The sequence below is a fragment of the Poecilia reticulata genome, linkage group LG13 (assembly GCF_000633615.1).
Source record: "Poecilia reticulata strain Guanapo linkage group LG13, Guppy_female_1.0+MT, whole genome shotgun sequence".
NCBI classification, from domain to species: domain Eukaryota; kingdom Metazoa; phylum Chordata; class Actinopteri; order Cyprinodontiformes; family Poeciliidae; genus Poecilia; species Poecilia reticulata.
Window position 1 is genome coordinate 20,520,213 of NC_024343.1, and position 19,652 is coordinate 20,539,864.

General features: G+C 38.3%; 1 protein-coding gene across 9 annotated transcripts in view; it reads right to left on the minus strand.

Annotated features, from left to right (window-relative positions):
• Window positions 1-2,945: 2,945 nt before the first annotated feature.
• Window positions 2,946-19,652, minus strand: part of kirrel3b (kirre like nephrin family adhesion molecule 3b) — a 225,605-nt gene continuing 208,898 nt past the window's right edge. For 5 of the 9 annotated variants that reach the window (XM_017308241.1, XM_008425956.2, XM_008425957.2 and 2 more), the window contains 5 exons: window positions 18,138-18,245; window positions 16,028-16,111; window positions 15,613-15,728; window positions 14,807-14,893; window positions 2,946-9,290 (listed from right to left, as the gene is read on the minus strand). In XM_017308241.1, the coding sequence (XP_017163730.1) occupies window positions 8,829-9,290; window positions 14,807-14,893; window positions 15,613-15,728; window positions 16,028-16,111; window positions 18,138-18,245 (857 nt within the window). In that variant the 3' untranslated portion in view covers window positions 2,946-8,828. The remainder of the gene's footprint in view (window positions 9,291-14,806; window positions 14,894-15,612; window positions 15,729-16,027; window positions 16,112-18,137; window positions 18,246-19,652) is intronic. The other 4 variants (XM_017308243.1, XM_017308244.1, XM_017308239.1 and 1 more) reach the window with 3 other exon arrangements.

The window sequence follows — 19,652 nt, forward strand, 5'->3', positions numbered from 1 at the left end:
CTGGAGCCAGCACTTGAGGAGAGCTACAGTGTTTGTGTGAGTACATTTAGTCAGGCGTTAGACTGGGATGGTGCCATCAATGGATTAAAGGTCTTCATGTAAATGTAATAATGGAAATCTGCTGACTGCCCTAAGAAGCAACAGAAAGGGGAAGTGAATAAACACCCATGTTTCTGCTTTTACCAACTGCTGTTGGGGGGCTGGGAGGGGACCTCAAAACAAACAGGAACATTTTGAAAAACTGATCAAGGTGCCTTTGTTGTTCCTACAGAATATTCTAGGTAAAGCAAAAGGTGGCTGGGGGAGTCTGATTTCATGCAAAATGTGCTTTAATGTGATTCTAAAGTGTGCTACAGTTTGGAAGAAATAGTGCATACTTTTCCTTCATCTTGAATTTTTAGTGCTGCTAAATCATATCATATTGGTCTCATATCATATCATATCATATCATATCATATCATATCAATCATGAGTTTTGAGTCATTCTTGTTTTGCCTCTTTCTTTTTCTTCCAAAGAGAGCCTCACATTATTTTAATCTTTTGCTATCCCATTGATCAACAGCTCTGGAGGCTTTCCAATAGTCTTTCAATTTTGCTACTTTTGTGCTCGTGTTCAGTTAGATGGCCAACCATTTCAGATTTGTTTCGACAAGGATAATTTTGAATTTCTGTAGTTAATGTGAATTTTATTAGTACTGATTCTCTTATCAATAGTAGAAATATGATATATGTCAATGAATTATTTGATAAGTGAAGAAATCTTGAACTCTGGGAAACAACAAGAAGGTGGCATGGCATGGGATGACATGGCAGGAATTACAATACTTTATGTTCAGGATTTTAAATGCTACTTCCTGGTGCAAAGCAACAAGAAATGTACAAGAACAACGATACCTTCATTTAATCACATTTTTGGCAATAAGGCCCAATGAAGACTGTTAGGATAGCCTATGTTAACATTAATGTTTAATATTGGCAATGCACATTGTGTCATTGTGTAGAACTCATACCTTCTGTTGAGGCATGACTTACTTTTCATACCTCAATAGAACAATTGCCTTTTTAACACACAACAATAAACAAAATAAAGTGGATTTTGTGCAGTTTAAAAATTACAGTATCACAATTGCGGTGTTTCCATTAAATAACAAAAGAAATTAAAATCATGCGTGAATAAGTTATTTCACGTAATACATAAATTAAAAGCATGGCAGCAATGAATGTAAACAGTTACCTGAGATATATCCATAATTCAGCCATGGTGCTGGGGCTCATCTTCTATCAGCCATCAGAGAAGACGTTGGCGACTTACTCAGGATTTGGAGTGTCAAGCTAGTTGGGAGTGGATGGGAAAGCAGTCCTTTGGAGAAATTGTAGTCTGCAATTTTACAGCAACATATTTGAATGACACACAGCTTTTTATGAAATGTGCAATGCTGTGTATGGCTCTGGTGGAGCCAGCTGCTCGTTTCTCAAAAAAATCCCCCAAAAAACAATCATCCTCCTACTATTTTCTGTCATCTTCTGCGTGGATTTCACCAGCAATAACATCCAGCTGTTGATATCGTGACTTGTGTGATGCAAAAAAGTGTTTCCATTGCAGTTCTGTGAAATACATCTCAATATGACTGGCCCCTCCCTCATCCTGGCACAAAAAAATGTTTTAATGAAAAATGGAAGTTTTTTTCTAAATTGGCTTGTTTCCATTAACCAGATTTTTTTTCGTAATTTCAATTTGCACAATTGTGTGCTTAACTGAAACACAGCTAACATCAAAAAGCACTCAGGTAAAACTAAAAGATTCCCATAGGATGGTACAATGCATGTGGCAACCCAGTGTGAAATTCAATAGCACCTAACTTCAATGAGCAGTGAAGGGGCCTTGGAAAATTCTAATTTTTGTTTTTATTTTTTATTTCCATACCTCACAGGTAAGCACATTCATCATACTAAAAACAAAGATTAATGTCTAGAATTCCCTCAATTTCATAGAAAAAATTAACACAAACTTACCAAAAGTAGATTTAAAATGTTGATAGAGCTCTTAAATAGGTATTTGCTCAGTGTCGTGACACTGAATTTCTCGTTTGAGTGTCTCTGCTGGTGAGCGGCGCTTCAACTGTGTGAAGTCATGGAAATGTCAGAACACAGCACCAACTATGTGGAAAAAAACGGCTTCAAAACTTGTTTTTGCAGTTGAAATGAAGGTCAGAATTTGAGCAAAAATTTTTAGCTGCATTATAGGTATTGTGTTCCACAATATTCAACCTATCTATGTATAATTTAGGGCATATCACAAAGCCCTGCTTATATGTTCATTTGAAGGATGACTCATCTTGTAAGACTTATGTTTGGACCGTGCTTTTGGGGTTTGTTGTATTTACGACAGCTCTTTCAGAGTCTGTTTGTCATCTTTGTTGTTTTCTTTTGGCCACCCTGCACAATATGTTGTTATGATAGTGACTATACAAGAAAAACAAAGAAAAAGTAGAAGAAAAAAATGACACAATTTTGCAGGTCAAGTGCTAGAGGGCATGCATTTCTTGCCTTTGTATTTAAGAAATAGAGCCTTTACTGGGTTCAGCAGTATATATTTTTGTTTTTGTCTTTCTGCTGTGCATTGCCATAAAGCTATAAAGCACTTTGCTGTCTTCTCTGTGGTGCCTGTTAAGGATTCACATTTTCTCCTAAACAATGTATAATTTAACAGTTTTCACAGTACATAGCTCTAGCCTGGAAAGCATAAGCAAACAAAAACAAACAAACAAAAAGCCTGAACTATATTCTAACACTGGCTAAATCACTTCCTACTAAATTCTTTTTGGGGAAGTTTGATGGCTATAATCCTCAATTCCGATAAATGTTGTGTTTCAGTTCTGGGAAACTGATCTATTTGTGTTGCAAAATCCACCAGTGACATCCCAAATGACAGAGACCAGAGAGAATAAACACAAACTCAAACATCAGTTTAATTTTCCAAATATACAGAGCAAAAGCATCATAGATTCACAGACCAGTACTGTTAAAATACAACTGTTTTTTTTTTCTCTTTACAGATGGATGACAGCCACTGCCTAAAATAATGGTTGACCCGAAAGAATTTACACCTTGTCTTCTCGTCATCAAGTTGCTGTATGTGCATTGTTACTATTTATAACATTTTTAAAATGACCCTCTAAAGCAGCAGTGGTTCTTGGTTGAATGGACAAGTTCGTCCTTCTGTGCCATTCACAATCCCCCTCAGGTCTTTCTTGTGTTTTCAAGATTGGAGAAAAGTTTTCATACATCCCTCTCTTTAAAGTCCAGCCATTTAAAAGCTTTGAACAAGAGCTAATCAAATAGACCAAATTTCAAATAGACCTCAGTTGGTTGCAGCATTGGTTGAACATGCAATGCAAACTTAAGAAGATATCTGCTGTTCAATGGACATAACTGTTTAATTTTGATCAGCAAAGCTGCCCTCAAATACCCTGACACCCTGGGAGGTAAGCCATGTCATCCATTTGAAGCCCCCACTGCTCTATGGAATGTTCATGGTAAAAAGAAAGTACACCCCCTATAAGTTACAGGGTTTTATGTATTAAGTACAGACGTTGGGTACATAGCTTTTCGCCTTCATATTTTGTCTTCATTTTTGTTTAATAAACAACACATGGCAATTCTTTCAGAACCTGGCTCAAACCAGGTCTCAAGCCACAACCTTAGAACTGACAGAGGTCCTGCTGTCTTTTTACCATGACCATATTTACTTTATCTGACCTTGTGTCATGTTACCAGTGAAACCTCTTGCCGTCACCAGGAGAAGAAAACAACTCAGCCAATCACAGAGAACAGGAACAACTGACTTTCAGATGCTTTTTTTTAATGTAATTCTTTTCAGTTTTCAACCTAAACCCAAATCATTATGGAAGTGATCTGAAGGCTAAAACAAAAACTCGAGGATTAACTGAAGATACTATTTTAGCGTTCATCTTATGCCTGTATTTTGTCACAGTACTAACAAGGAATTGATTGGTAAGAAAGGAAAAACAGAGAGAAAAAGACAGAAAGCATTTACAAGTTATAAAAGGTTTATGAAGATCAGTTCAATGTCTCAAATGGCACCTGCTTTAATGGGCTTTGCCATAGATATTAACAACTATCATACACAAGGGGAGAGCATAGATGATGGGATTCGGTTTGCAATCAATGGCAAGATATTGACCACTGGAATGCTCTGTGTTTCTTTTTGCATTGTGTCTAGTTTATTCAGACTGAGCAAAACTGGTGGTGCCGTCAACATTTTGCCCTGCTAATGAGCTCAGGCTTCAACCTTAAAAAGAGTTGTTAGAGACTTGTCCTTAGCATACCTGAATAAAGGACTATCCTGCATCCTACACTCTAAGAGGTGTGTCTTGTTTTATCACAAAAGGGCAGCAACCTCTTGTAATTGTTCTGGGTCTCTGTGTGTAATCATCTGTTATGCCCTGGCATCGGTCTGCCGCTCGCAGCCAGGCAAACAGGCAGCACCAGCCAGTGAGCTGACCACAGGTGAACGGGGCACAGGTTTTCCAACATGGACTTCGGTTCCCAGGGACCAACATGGCACTCAAATCCTGTAGTACTTCTACGCCCGCCATAGCCGTTATGCCCATCATTCAGGGGGGAACGAGACAGGAGCCAGGCCAATCAAATATTTATCTGTTTGCAGTGCAGGAGATTCGTTGGACTGGAAAAATGTATTGAGCTTGGATCAGTACAGAAGCTGCAGTTCATAGAGGATGGCAAAGTTTTCCTGTTCACAAGCTGAAGGTTGCTAAAAATCTGGGCTCTGATAACTTTTGTAAAGGAGTGTTACAAAAGAATTCATAATATGTACAGATAATATAGACTAAAGCCACGCGTGCCAAGAAAGATACAGTGTGTAGTTTAATTCAGTTACTGTAGTTTAGTGTTCCTATACATTGTTGTGGTCAAAATGTCATACTTTTACAGACTTGAATTTCCTGAGGTTTTACATAAATATTTGCCAATTTTTGAAATTTAGAAAATGTTCACTATGGATGTACTGAATAGATTTCTAATTTGGAACCTGGATAATGGATGGATGGATGGATGGATGGATGGATGGATGGATGGATAGATGGATGGATGGAAACATGTAGGTAAAGGAGATGGGAATAATGTCTGTTTCATTGTTTCATACCGGTCCAAACCTGGAAAATCATAAAATCAATATTTTCTTCATTCTGTTTAGGAACCCTGTTAAATCCAATTACTACTAATAAAAAAAACTATCTTGCACTCATAAAAACTAAGAAAACTTTATAGCAAAAAAAAAAAAAAAAGAAATGACAGACATTCTTGACAGTCATCACGGTGCTGAATGCAATATATTGCTAAGCATCTGGGCATCTTTCCCATCGGCTGACAGAATAATAACCTCTTACTGCTTCTCACTTTAAAGCTGTCCCTGGCTAAGCTCATCTCAGAGCCTCGTGTGTGCAGTGTTGGTTCTCCCGGTGAGATCTTTCGGAAAGAGAAAGCAGCTCCTGCAAGCTGTCAGAGTAATTTGTGAAAAATAGGCAGGCTTCATGAAATTTTTGGAAAGAAAACAAAAAGAACATTATTGTCTCTCTGTATAATTTTGACACCATATGTTTGTTTGTCTCTACAGCTAATGTGCTGTTGAGAAATCTGAGAAAAAGAAATGAAAACCAGGAAAAAGAAAAAAAATATATATAAATATATACAGAGAAAGACAGTATTACAGATTTATATACAGTCTGCTAAGTACCAAGCAGGATTATCAGCATTGAAACAGAGCTTTTTGTCTTAAGCTGTACAATGGGCACCAATCCATTTGTAAAATTAGTCCAAACCGCTGCCTCTCAAGTGAAAAAACCCCATTCAAGTACCTTGAATATGATCATATGTAAAGTGCTTACAACAACAACTTACTTCTGTTCAAATACAGAGCTTGGTGATTCATGAACTGGAAGTTTCAAGCTCCCACAGGATCCTCCCAGTGAACTGCCTCCAGCAGTGCAAACTAAGTAAAACAAAAACTACTGAATTAGATAGGACATTCTGAAATCCATCTATGCTCTGTGGTGTATTTTTTTATGTAATTTTAAAGAAAATATAATCAGCCAAAGTGTTCCAGCTTTATGATAGTATTTGTCGTTCCAGGATTCCAAGGAGTTTATCTCTCAAAATATTGAGATAATTAAAGCAAATGTAATTCCAAGGTAAAACCAGAGTAAACCTCTGAAATGCAGGAAAACATGAAGGGTTATATGTTGGTATCATATATGATGTACTACACAATACACAGTGCCTCACAAAAAACTATTCTTACCCGTTGAACTTTTCGTCGCATTATGAAAAACTACCTTTGCTACATTTCATTGGGCTTCTATATCATAGACCAGCACACATCAGTATGTAACTGTAAAGTATTCCCTAAATAAAATAACGTGCAATCAATTCCAATCAGAAGGCCCCTACTTATTAAATATACTTCAACTATGTGTGATTTAGTTGCTGTTCTGTGAAGGCCTCACCATCATCAAGTCCAAGAAACACAGCGAACTTGTCCGTGGTCAAATTGGGGAATGTATTCAAGCAGTGATAGGTTCTAAAGCAATATCACAAGCTTTGAAAGTCTTGAACACCATTGTCCATTTCACCATCCAGAAATAGAATGAGTAGGGCTTTCCAGCTAACAAGCCAAGCAATGACAGCATTAATCAGAGAAGCGAGCATGAGGTAATGTTGAAGGAGCAGCTCAATTAAGAGTATGTCAACAGGACTATCGTTAGTCATGCACTCTACAAATTTGGTCTGTGTGGAAGGGTGAAAACATAAAAGGCAATAAGAAGTCCATTTTGCAATTTCCCACTAGCCATGCAGAGGAAGAGTCTGCCAAGATGAAGCGAAAGCTTAATTTTGTGGCCTTTATACTTTATGTGTAAAGGAAAACAAACACTGCATATTGCCCTGAATACGACAGGAAAATATGACGGAAGCTGATCAGAATTGATGGGAAGACAGATACCAAAAATACAAACATCCTTTTCGTTCTGCTTCATATTCAGTTTTACTATGTGATGGCCTATCACATGAAATCCCAATAAAATACATTAAAGCCAATAGTTGTAAAAAAACAACAACACATAATTGGTAAAGTGGTGTAAACATTTTTGGAAGCTACAGTGCATGATGTCTTCTTTCTACATCTGCTTTAAAAACGCAGTCAAAACAAAGAATCACTGTTGGTTCTGGTTAGAAAGAAATGGATCTAATCATTAGCTTTGGCTTATCACCTATTTGAATTCGTAGTGTTTGGTACTTTAAAAAAACTCTCTGGACAATAGTCTGGATTTTCCCATAAAGCCCCCTAAAAAGAACAATTACGATTACAAGAAGTATTATGGAATAAAAGTTAGTGTTTAATTGACTAAAGGCTGAGTACGGCATCAGCAAATGGGTACTGAACAAAACCTAATATATGTCACGCACAGAAAAGAACAGGCATTAGCTTTCCACCACCGTCTTCATAGCCAACATAAAAACAGAAAAGATAAATAAAACCGTCTCTATCTGTTTGTCATGTTCGACCAGCACAATCACTAGTAGGTATACAGTCAGGATGCACTAAGCCCCATTGTCAACAGTGATACTGACAATACTAATGGGATATTCACACAAGTAGCTAGAACATGATGTTTACTTTTTATTTATCGGCGTCGTTGATGACCTTTAGATTTAGAAGAAGACAAAAAAAACTGACAAATGCAATGCAAGTTGTAGCTTGTGAGCTTTCCTCTTTTATGTGTCTTGGAACTAGATTTGGTATCAAAACATAATATTGGACGCAGCTCCGCATAAGCTGGACAGCTGACAGTGTTTGCCTATCTCACTTTGTAAGTTAGCAATGACCCAGTTCAAACAGACCCTCAAGGCAAAACAGATATAGACATTAAGAGGCGCTTGTGTATATTTCTGCGCTATGTGGAAAATGAGTCAAAAAATTAGATGCTTGAAAAGAAATTACAGTCATGTGTGGACACTGATGTTGTTTTATCGCAGCGTCAAAGTCAAAGCATGACTCAGAGATTTCAACTGAGATCTTAGCTCTACTTCTTGTGAAGCTCAGATATAGAAAAAGAGGGGGAAATAGGCGTTTGTTTTAAAGTTCTCCGCCTGCAACAACTTAACCTTAGCACACAGTATGAACGGGTAAGGAGGAAGTGTTGCAAGTTATAAATTGAACAGACAGAAAATAACATGCACATTCACTGTTGTGCTTTAAACTACAAGAGGGCAGCAGGACGTTGGCTTTGTTTCATTGTCTGGCAGTTTGTGCAGAGTGCTGCGCTGAATGCTCACTTTTTCTCTGTGTCACAGTCTTAAGAAAGCAAATTTGGTCCATGCCAGCAGAGCTGATTGTCACACAAAGCCTTTGAAATCATGCTCTCTGATTCCTTAACAATCTGAATGTAGAAACCAAGTATTGCAAGTTAAATTCCAAACTTGTAGTGTCTGTGTTGGCAAATAAGCTCTCAGTGGCACATCTGTATTTTGGGTCAAAAAAAAAAAAAAAGGGAGAGAGGATTGATGATTTAAGCATGAAGGAAATATAAGGCTTCTTGATTCATTTTTTGGGGACATTTTGATGTCTAAGCAGGTCACAAGTTCCATCAAGCCCAGTCGTCGTTTGGACGTCCCATAGGAAATTTTTACAAACACTGATACTTCAGGGGATCCTGCAGGTGGAATCTTTAACAGTTTTACAATCCTGTCTGCTCGTTGCTCCTCATCCAAACACCCTCCCTCTCTAGCGGTCAGACGTGGGTCTGCATCCGCTTCTGGAGGGGTCGGGTGAGGTCCGAGTTCTGTGAGGACGACTGGGAGTAGTGGGAGGAGGAAGAGGCGGACGCCTTGCTGTCTTTATCAAACTGCACGTAGCCGTCCGGCTTGCTGTAGCTGCTGATGCTGCTGTCGCACTGCGTGTCAATGAAAGAGCTGGAGTCGCTGAGTGAGCCACGCTGGAACTCCCGCTCGCAGAGCTCGATGGAGCTGCTGCCCATGCCAAGCACAAAGCGCTGGCCATAGTCGTACAGGCGGTTGGGGCCTGCCCCCAGCGTGGAGTAGATGTTGGTGAAGGACATGCCTGTTGGCACTCGCTGCTTGCCAAGGGTGCCAGTGTTGGTGGAGTTCCTCACCTCGGCGGTCTGATTCCCCGTCATGGTCGGCGTGTGGTGCTCTTTGAAGGTGTTGACACTGTAATAGCCATTTGTAGGGTCCTGGGGAAGACAATAAAGATAATACAGATGACAGTTGAGAGAACAGTTTGTTTGCTTAAATGTTCAGTTTCAGTCGTCATACAGTTATATTCAATAAATTAGAATGTTTCAGATGAAAAGCATCTTTGAAAACAACAACTGTTTTAAGAAGGTATTGAACGTACTTTTCATCAAGCCTGAGTTTCTGTATAAAAATATTTTTTTTATTGGTCTGATATATTCTAATGGTTTTATTAGTTGTGAGTGGAAAATTATAATCAACAGAAATAAAGGCTTGAAAACATCGGCTTCTGTAAAAGCATTCTATATGGCGGCAATGTGTTTCACTTAATAAACCGAAGTGCTGAAATAAATGAACTTTTCAATCATCTTCGTGTCATTGAAGGTAGAAGACCATTTATTTCCACTTGATTATCATCTCCCTTCAGCGATCCGTCTGGGATTTGTCCCATTGAGCTCGATTGATCAAGATGCATTTCATCAAATAGTGAACAGAAGGAAGAGTTGCGAACAATAATGACAATTTTCTGTGCTGTTTTAGAGTTGTAGACTCCCTGTGGTTTTAGTTTGGCAATGGCAGCGGAGGAAGTGAATAAAGCCAATCAGTCCATGTTGGCCAGACTTGCAAATACTGAGCAATAAAAGTTGAGACAAGAGCAATATTTAAGGCATTTTATTGCTGGCAAAGATGTTGTGACCCTACTTCCCACAGGCTTATTTACAGCACACACAATTTCCACTTTCCTCTGTATGAAGCACAGATTAGAACAAGCAGCTGAATTTTAATCAGGCTAGTAAAATACACAAGTTTTGTAAAAGTAGTGGAATTCCTCTTTTCTCCTAGCCTAACCACACCTAAAAAAAATTAGACAAAATATATTTTTTGAGAGTAATTAAAACAAAATAATATCATAACTGCTTTTTTTTTTTTTTTTTTTTTACATACTGGAAGCCAAAGCAGGAGAGTAGCTAAGGCCAAACTGTCTCTAACCAAACAACACAAAGTAACAGCTTGCTTCGTGTGTCAAAGAAAGTGCAGATGAAACTTGGTGTGAAGGTTTGGTGTGCTACTACTCTGTCCTTGAATCCACGTTCCTCACTAATTAAGCCTTGGCTCAATGCTCAGTGTGGCATCTGTGTCACTGCAAAGTTCACATGCATACCAGCTTTAATTAGACCTTAATGGGTCACAGTGTCTGTAATTCCATGTCAGCGTCGGAACTGCTTCTGTGGTTACAGCTGTGCCACTTGTTTGTCTGCATTGTGTTGTTTTCTAAGGGTCCAGCCAGGGGCATGTGTGCTTTTTTTAATGTTCTCCTATGAATGGATGTGAATGTCAAGCACGGCGAGTGTGGCTTCGAATCCCAAAAGAAGCGCAGCTCATAATGGGAGAGACAACCTGAGAGGATCCTCGTTATGCTTGTCATTATCTGACAGCAGACAGGGAGATTGTTTGCGCCTGGCCTTTATCTCTTGCTCGGTCTGCTCTCGCCTCATGCACGCTGTCATTAAGGAGGATCAAAAAATCTGGCCCCCGAGGCAGCAGCAGGTAAGCAGGCAAACACAACAGAAGCACACTTCAGGGAGCCCGTAGCAGCCAGCAAATGGACAAAAGCAAAAGCGAACACAGTGGAATTTGTCTCTCCATAAAAGATTCAAGAGACAACGTGCGGCGTTAATGGATGCCACCCTACATCACATGTAGGTTTAGGACATTCTTGAAAACAACCGACTAATGAAATGTCAGAATCTCTTTAAAAGCAGCAGAAGGTTTTCTCGTTGATTGCCTCTTCTCTAAATATAGTTGACCTGTTTGTTTCTGTGTGAGTCGCTTTATTTTTAACATTTGTTCATAAAAAGGAACAAAAAGAAACTTTTAGTATTTTCCTTCTCTGTCATAATCTGCACGTTCAACGTCTGTGTTGTGATGGAGTTATAGACGTGTATCATATATTCTAGTGGAATAGTGAAGAGCCGGTACAGACAGACAATAGCTTACTTGCAGCATTCAGACATCTGAACGACTTCATAAAGTCCAATACTCAAAAATATATGTAGCAAAATAGGAAGTGTTTAATGTACCCAGTCTGAGAAACTATCATTTCGAAAAAATGATGTAACATGAATACATTTTCTTTCTTTCAAGCTACAATGCTATTTTCTTAGTTTTAAATTAGTTTACTCTTATTGGAGATGAACCTTCTGGCTACCCTTGCTGATCATATGTCACAGGAATGGGGTTAAAAGTTATGTGTTAATGCAATCTAGAGTGAAAACAATTGCACATCTTCAGGAATAACCATTTAACATCAAGTAGTCATTGTATTAAAATGTTGACACAAATAATGATTTGCAAAATGGAGATTTTCTTTTTGCACCTTTCACTCACATGCAACCAAGTTTTTCAAAAACAACTTTGCTGTACTCACATGAACTGGACATCCAAAGACTATTAAAACATTGAAGCAGAGGCCCACTTTGTATTTTTAAATGTAATTGTCATTACACTATAATTGTTCAATATAACAGTTGGGAAAAACTGTGGACTCAGTATGTTGTGGGAAAATAGGTAACACATCGCAACAAAAACCAGTAAGAAGTTGCTAGAGCAGAACTGAAGATCACTGCTTTTTTTTTTGCTAAATATTGTAGTTGAAGTCATTAAGAAAAAAAACCCTCCATGCTTTATATAGCAATTTGTATATTTTAAAATTGAAAACTTTGTGTTCAAATTTAGCTTCTTAACAGAGTAAATCTGATCTGTTTCCAGGTGTGGTTGAAACTCGCAGTTGATTAACATGCTGGATTTATTGGCTTTATTGGTTATTTACACAATATTTGTTATTGGTTTCAGCCAATAAGATCAAAAGAGTGCATGACTTATTTGCATTGCCAAACACATCACTCTACCCCATGCCTGTAATGGGCCATTGAAAAAGAAGACCCCCGCCCACACGTACTAGGTCAATGCTCACCTATAGACAACTTTTGCTGTCAGGCTAAATGCTGAAAGCTGAAAAGAGAATTTTCCACACTGTCGGGCAGCTGCAAACATTCTCCAGAGTACAGCGTGCAGACGGATTCTTTAGCATCAAAAAGAGATCAACAGGACAAGGACATCTTCAAGCCAGCAGGCGTACATCCTTACTTCAGAGATGTCAGCATCCACCAGAAAGATATCCGTGGAAAGAAAACATGGCAGAACCACTTATATGATTAGGATGTCTGCAGCAACACCTTTTAGTTTCTGATGGGATAAGTTTCAGAGGTTTTGTTTTTAGAATACAAATAGCACGCCACCTGCATGTAGATCTTAGTATGTCCGACCTGGCCTGCACTGCTGCGACTGTAATGGGTTCGATATGACGATGACCAGGCCAGAGAAAGAGAGTGAGCTGTGCTGACTATCTACATCTATTACCTGTAACACCTAAAGTAAAAAAAATAAATTGCATTGGGCTTTCCTCTGGCTGAAAGAAAACATTGTCTAACACAGTGGTTCTTAACCTGGGTTCGTTCGACCCCAGAGGTTCGATGAGTCGGTCTCAGGGGTTCGGCGAAACCTCTGCCGCGGAGGTAAAGACACACTTGTGTAAAGTCGTGATGACGCGCCCCGTCATACTATTCTGATTTAGAATAGTGTTCTATTCTAAATCAGAATAGAATGCTATTCTGATTTAGTATTCTGATTACTAAATCAGAATACCACAAAGTATTTTGTGTCGTTTTTTTATGACTGTGGTTGACTACAATTGTCTGCACACGCGACAATGGCTAATATTATTTTTATTTAATTTAACATACTGTTTTAATTAGCAAATAAATACAAGACAAGGTTTTTTTTAATAAAAAAATATTTAACTAGCTCCTCTGACAAGCTGAGAAACAGAGTCTCTCCAACGTGTATTTAGGCACGGTTTAATTCCACCGGAGTTCAGGATTCACAAAAGAATTCATGACAAAGACTCACAAGACATACTGTCTTGTTGGAAAATGGAACAATAGATGAAAGCTTCGAAACTAGATAAGCTCACTTTTGTCTGTATACCTTTCTATTCATATCACAGTCAATGTTGCGAGGGTGGAGATTTATGCAACTTACATAACTTATATAAAGATTATTCATAAAGTAGGAGCAGATTGAACTTCTTTAATTAACTTTGAACTTATTTCCATTATTGGCAACTTTATCTTGAGTTGCATAGTGTTATACATTTATTAAGGGTCCAGTTAATAGATTTGGCAGGTTAAATTTGTTAAAGGGAAAGAGACTGAGGTTAGAAAAATATTTACTATCCACAATGAGAACTTCCATCAATTCCTCAACACTTCAGTCTCTGTATGTGTTGCCATCTGTCAATGACAAAGACCCCAGCCAATAGTGACACCAACATGTTCAGAAGTGGACAAATTTGGCTCTGAAAGGTTTCTGGTGAGACAAAACTCAGTAAAACGTGTGTATGACATCTCATGTCATTTTCTGTCCTTCTGACCAAAATGTGTATCAAAAGAAAAACACATGCTGAAATCAACTGATGTGTTTCATTTAAACAAATGTGTGAGCATGACGACTGCTAAGCACCTTCTGAGGGGTTATATCACTTTCAAGAGACATAGGAATTTCAAAGCATGAATGTAAAATTTATGAACAATACGCTGTTTTGCATTGTAAAGGATCATATGAAACATTTGATTGGATTGGATGTGACTGCTGTAGCATTTTATTATTTTTTTTTTAATGTATATTTAAAACCAAGCTGAATAGAAATGGCAGAAAGATAAGGAAGCAGAGTAAAAGATATTAAAAGATGGATCTACCTGGCATACAGTGGGTGTCACTGATCAAAAACTGGGTGAGGCACCAGAGGTCAGTGATTCGTACATCAAGTTTCTAAATTTATCACTCTGTTTTCTTTTTAGCTGCCGCCAGAAGGGCTCAACCTGAGTTCTGAGTTGTGAGTCATATTTTGTTTTCCTCACTTGCTGTGATTCTGCCACTGCCTATTTAGTGTCGCTGAGATTGAAATCTGTCTCATAGTGGAGCCGGCCAAGTAGATTAGATTGAGAGGAACACCGCAACCTGACTGCTAACAGTGGGTTATGGTGCATGTTAGCTATGTAATCAGTTTTGAATTTGTAAACTTTTGAAGCTACTTTTTGAAAAGAACTAACAAAGAAAGACAACTATTTTTTTTTTTCAAAAAAAGCATAAATTCAAAAACTTGATCCAGTAAAACTGATAAGCAAAAATTGAGAGGATTGAAAATAAAATTGAGAGTATTCAGAATAATAATAATTAAAAAAAATACATGCTGTTGATAAATACCCAAGCCCTTTGCCAAGCCCTTTATACTTTTAAATCAATGTAGGAGAAGAATTATTGCTCTTTTAGTTATTTTAGTTCCAGAACTGAAGCCCTTCATTTGCCCCCAAGGAATTTTCTCTCCCACCACCTTCTTTTCCCTATTGTTCTCCCAGGTTCTCGCATTCGTGCCGCCATTGATCATGAGCCGTACCTTAATGTGCTGATACTCCTTCTCCTCCTCTTGTAACACCTCCAGCTGCTTCAGAACAGATTCCTGCTGGAACTCTCCTCGTTCAACCTACACAGACATCAAGTAAAGTATATTAAGAAACGGAGCCGTTTCCGAGGCTCCTGCGCTCACAGTAAAAGAAAAAAAAAATGTTCTGAAGCGAACTGGTTTAACTTTTATCACTTGTTCTTCTTTTTTAATATCAGTCAAACATGCTTCACCTTCACTCAGGGCTGCCAGGCGGTATTAATAATTCATCCATGAATATCTTTTATTTATCTTTACAAAATGCAGCTATGTGAGGTAGCTGAGTTCAATTCTCTGCGCTCACATTAATGCAGTCTGCAAAGCAACTCGAAAACATTAAAAACTAACAGCAAGACGACCAAAGTTAAAGCTCAAAAGAAGAAGTACTCTTCTGTGAGCCAATAAGACATGTAGATAGGAAATCTCTGAAAGGATCACATAGTATGCACCGTTGTATGTCGACTGTGGTTTGCTCCTTTCATGCAACCGACGGTACACAATGAAAAAAAAATCATTCCCCGGACTAAAACACACGTTCAGTCTAGATGCCTTTTTTCCACGTCCATTACTCATGAAATAATTTATTCCACGGAAAACAGCACAACCTGCTGTAGCGTTCATTCATTATTTAGTTGTCGGCCCTGAAAGGACATGCAGATGCAAAACAAAAGGAAAAAAAAAAAAAAGCTGACAACTTATTTTTGCAAACAGAAAAAAAAAAAAAAGAAAGAAGTGTAAAGTAAGTATGCTGTGACACTCACACTCACCATCAGCTGTTTCATGGAGTTGTGTTCTTCATTTTCCCGTGCCGCGTTGTGGTCTTTGTGCACAATCTCCACCCGGATGTCGTTCTTTGCAGACACGACTCCCTTCAGATCTGCCATGAACGGACAGCGCAAACAACGCACCTTAATGAGCTGCGACAAATGGCAATCTGTATTTGTTGACAGAATAATTTGCACTGTTGTAATATTTAGCAGAGACACCCCGGGCTTGCTCTGTTAGAGCGCACCCATTTCCCGAAAAACAACACAAAGCATTATTAATCACATTGTTTCCCTGCCAACACAAGATTATCTATTCTCTTTACAGAAATGAAATCTGCAGTTTCCCCAACGATGGCTCATTCTGTTCGGGACAAAGCGGTTGTTATTCTGTCATATAACAAGGTCTTACTTTCTGTCTTAATTTTGCTTGCAACTTCTCTCTGGTGAGCACAGATGGAGACGGGCAGTGAGGGCATAACCAGGTGCACTTCCTCTGTAGTATACAGACAATAGACATGCTGAAGGGACCAGTAGCACACAGCGTGGTTTTTGGATAGAGGCAGCAACTGACTGCCTCTAACTAACTTGAGTCACTTGGTTTATGGGCGGGTGGCAGCAAACAAAATGGAAGATGAATAGAGCCTCCACAGCAAGTGCAGGCCAGACTGAGATTGCATGAAATGAGCACTGATCGCAATCTGGCTCTTTCTGCACCACCAAACAAACAAACAAACAAACAAAAAAAAACATCCATCTTGACCAGCGATTCATCTTGTGTTAATTGTGTTGAATCTTTTTAAAAACAAATCTTTTGGGTTATTTGTATTGCACTGATTTTTTTTAAATCAAAGCAATGTCTACACATGCAAACAAATGTCTTAGCACCCCAGGCAAAAATGTTAAAAAGCCTCAAGATAAATTCATGTTTTGTTAAAGCATAATCTCTGACAAACTCAGAAAGAACCAACCTTTGACTTGATTACATTTATTCAGTGGGAGGAAAGTGACCAAACTAGCTTTAAACAAAATTGGCCTTGGCACAATTATTGGTAGCCTTAGCAATAATTTTAAATGGAACGCAATACAATTTCTATTAGTATTCAACTACATTTTGTTTTCTTGGGGTATATATATTTAAATATACACCATATATACCTCCAGACAAACTGAGCAGGGTGGTGAAGGAGGTGCCTTAAAAGCTCATTCTTAGAGAAGTGCAGAAAAGAGTGGCATCTTGGGGACAGTAGATCTAAATATTGTTTACATGCCTACCAGTTGTTTAGGAGTTATCTAAAAAAAAAAAAAGTGTTTTCTGTTTTACCATCACCAGTCCTAAAATGCTGAGTCTGCTAAATGCTTATGTACCTGTGCTCTTAATCAAATGAGACTAAGATTTAGCTTTGGGCTACTTTTGGGTCTGGTGTGAAGCAAAGATTAATATGTGAAAAAGCACCTCAAGCTAACAGTTAACTAAGGTGGAGGAGCTGTGATACATTACAGAGTCTTTGCAGTTGTAGGAAATTGTAAGAAAAAAATGTAATTGGACTGAACAATAGGGTTTTTCTGGTGGTACAGACCACTCAAAGGAGCCTGTATTATGAGTCTCTTTCACCTCGCCACATTGTTTGGACACATGTATACCAATCCATAGCTTAAGGTTAATTGCATTTCCTAAGGCAAATAAGAAGTAATCTAACCACACAGCTTTCCATCTGTAAGATGATGACCCTACCTTGTGAATAACAGCTGCCACTGTCTAGGAGGTGCTACTAGAAAACCAAAAACGTAGTTTCTGTTTTTGTTCAGCAGGATAACGATTCCAAACATATGACCAAATTCATAAAACAGTGGTTCACCAGATGCAACATCAAACTTCTTGCATTCCCATTTTACTCACTATACCTAAATCTAATTGAAAACTAGGTGGCTCAATGGGTACAGCATGTGCACCGTATGCTCAAGCTTTAGTCCTCAAGGCAGTTGTCCTGGGCTTGACCTCTGGTCACAAGACATTTACATTATTTCTTATCTTTCTTTCTCCCATTTATTTTCTGTCTATTTACTCTTCAATGAAGGCCATTAAAGCCAAAAAAAATGTGCATGATTAGCTGAACAGAAGAGATCATAAGAGAGCCAGGACTTTGGATAGTCTGGAGCGATAATGTAAAGAGGAATGTCAGAGATCCTTCTCTCTGTATCCTTGTGAAATCCTATAGCATGGTGCCACCAGTAACCTTTACCACAGACAATTATTCAATTAGATTTTTCTCCTCACTGAATAAAACTGTGGAAATGAAAAGATAACTTTTTCCAGTATATTCCACTATAAAAAAAATATGCTTGTTCAAGGAAACCAGAATTTATTTTTAGGCTTTTTACATATCCATCCTGGAGGTGACAACACATTTATCCCCATCTATAAATTTAAACAGATGGACATTTTTTCCAGAATGCTCAGGCACAAAACCGCACTCTGGCATGCATGCTTTGGTGGAGACAAAAGCATAAAGGAGACATACTTCTCTGGGAGCGGGTGCAGCAGAACGCGCTGATGGTGCCCATTAGGACAATGAAGGCGACGAAAGCTCCCACGGCGATGCCGATGATCACAGCCACTGGGAGAGATTCTGTAGAAAGCAACATCAAGACATGTCCTTCTATAATACAGCGCCACAAATATCACACATTCATACCGAACGTTGGACATGGCAGGAAAGCGGGTGATATCAAACAGTCATTGTGAAGATGTTTTTTTTGGCTTATTTTTAATTGTCTGCGGCAGCACGTTGTAGAAATAGACGAGAACAATGTTGCAAATAGGAAGCCGTACGTTCCACCAGCAGCAAATCCAAACTAAAACTAATTACCGTGGGTAAACATTTTCCTTTTATTTTCTCACTGTCCGGTCTGATAAAATTTAATTTACACTCACTCATGCTACTAGAACCATTTTACATAGTGCTGTAATTTTCATTGAATAGAGTGGAAGCGTTTCTGCATCCATTTAAGGATAATCATGTTTGTGCGCTCTGGAACAGATCATTGCATCTGGGAGAAGACTGAACCAGAGGGCATGTATTTATAGGCTGTTGTGCAAGTAAAAGGTCCCAGTACACATTTATGAATATCTTCTGGTTTTAAACAAATGCAAAAATAATAGGTGATCTTTCAACAACACAAAAGCACTTATTCACTTTTTATTAATATTAACAATGTGCTACTAATTGTTTGCAAGAAGAGACTAGAAGAAACGTGACTTTTGCTATCCTGGAGAGAAAAAGACTGGTGATATTTCTTACTTAGGAGTATTCAAAAATATGCAGCTTCATAAAAAATGCTTCAGCACCACCTATCTATGCTTCTCTGTAGTAGCATATACAATTCGATTTTCAGCCAACCCAGGCTCCCATGAACTTTTTGGACAAGGTTTGTTGCAAGGCTGACATAATACATAAACCACCAAATGTCATCCTAAGGCTGATGAAAGCAAAACTTCATATCAGCCTTTGCACTAAAAATAATCGACTGTCCGCTGCATGCTAAAAGCTTGGAGTAGCCCTTATTGATAGCAGCCCAAAATACTTTATAATCGATTAAGCTAATATTTATTACAACACTTAAATAAAAAATAAAAAAAACAGCTAAAATCCTACCATCTTCATTCTTATTTATCTCTGCTATTCGAAACAGGGTCTTGTTACATTTATCAAAGGTCTTTATTTATTTATTTTTCAATAAAATTCTCATTTTTCTCACATCTAAACCCATACACATGTTTTTTGATATGCAACCATACCTTGAAAAGGTAGGGACAAGCTGACAGGAACTGTGCTCAACTCTGAAGATTAAGTTTTCAATAAACAAAATATAAAGCATATTGATTTTTTTAAATATATGACTGCATCACATTGTCACATTCAAACTCTCGCACTGTATATTCACAAATTCAGTCGTTCAGATGGAATCAACCACAGCGATACACACAAAATATTACAGCTGACAGACTACCTGCAGCTACTATCTAGACACCAACG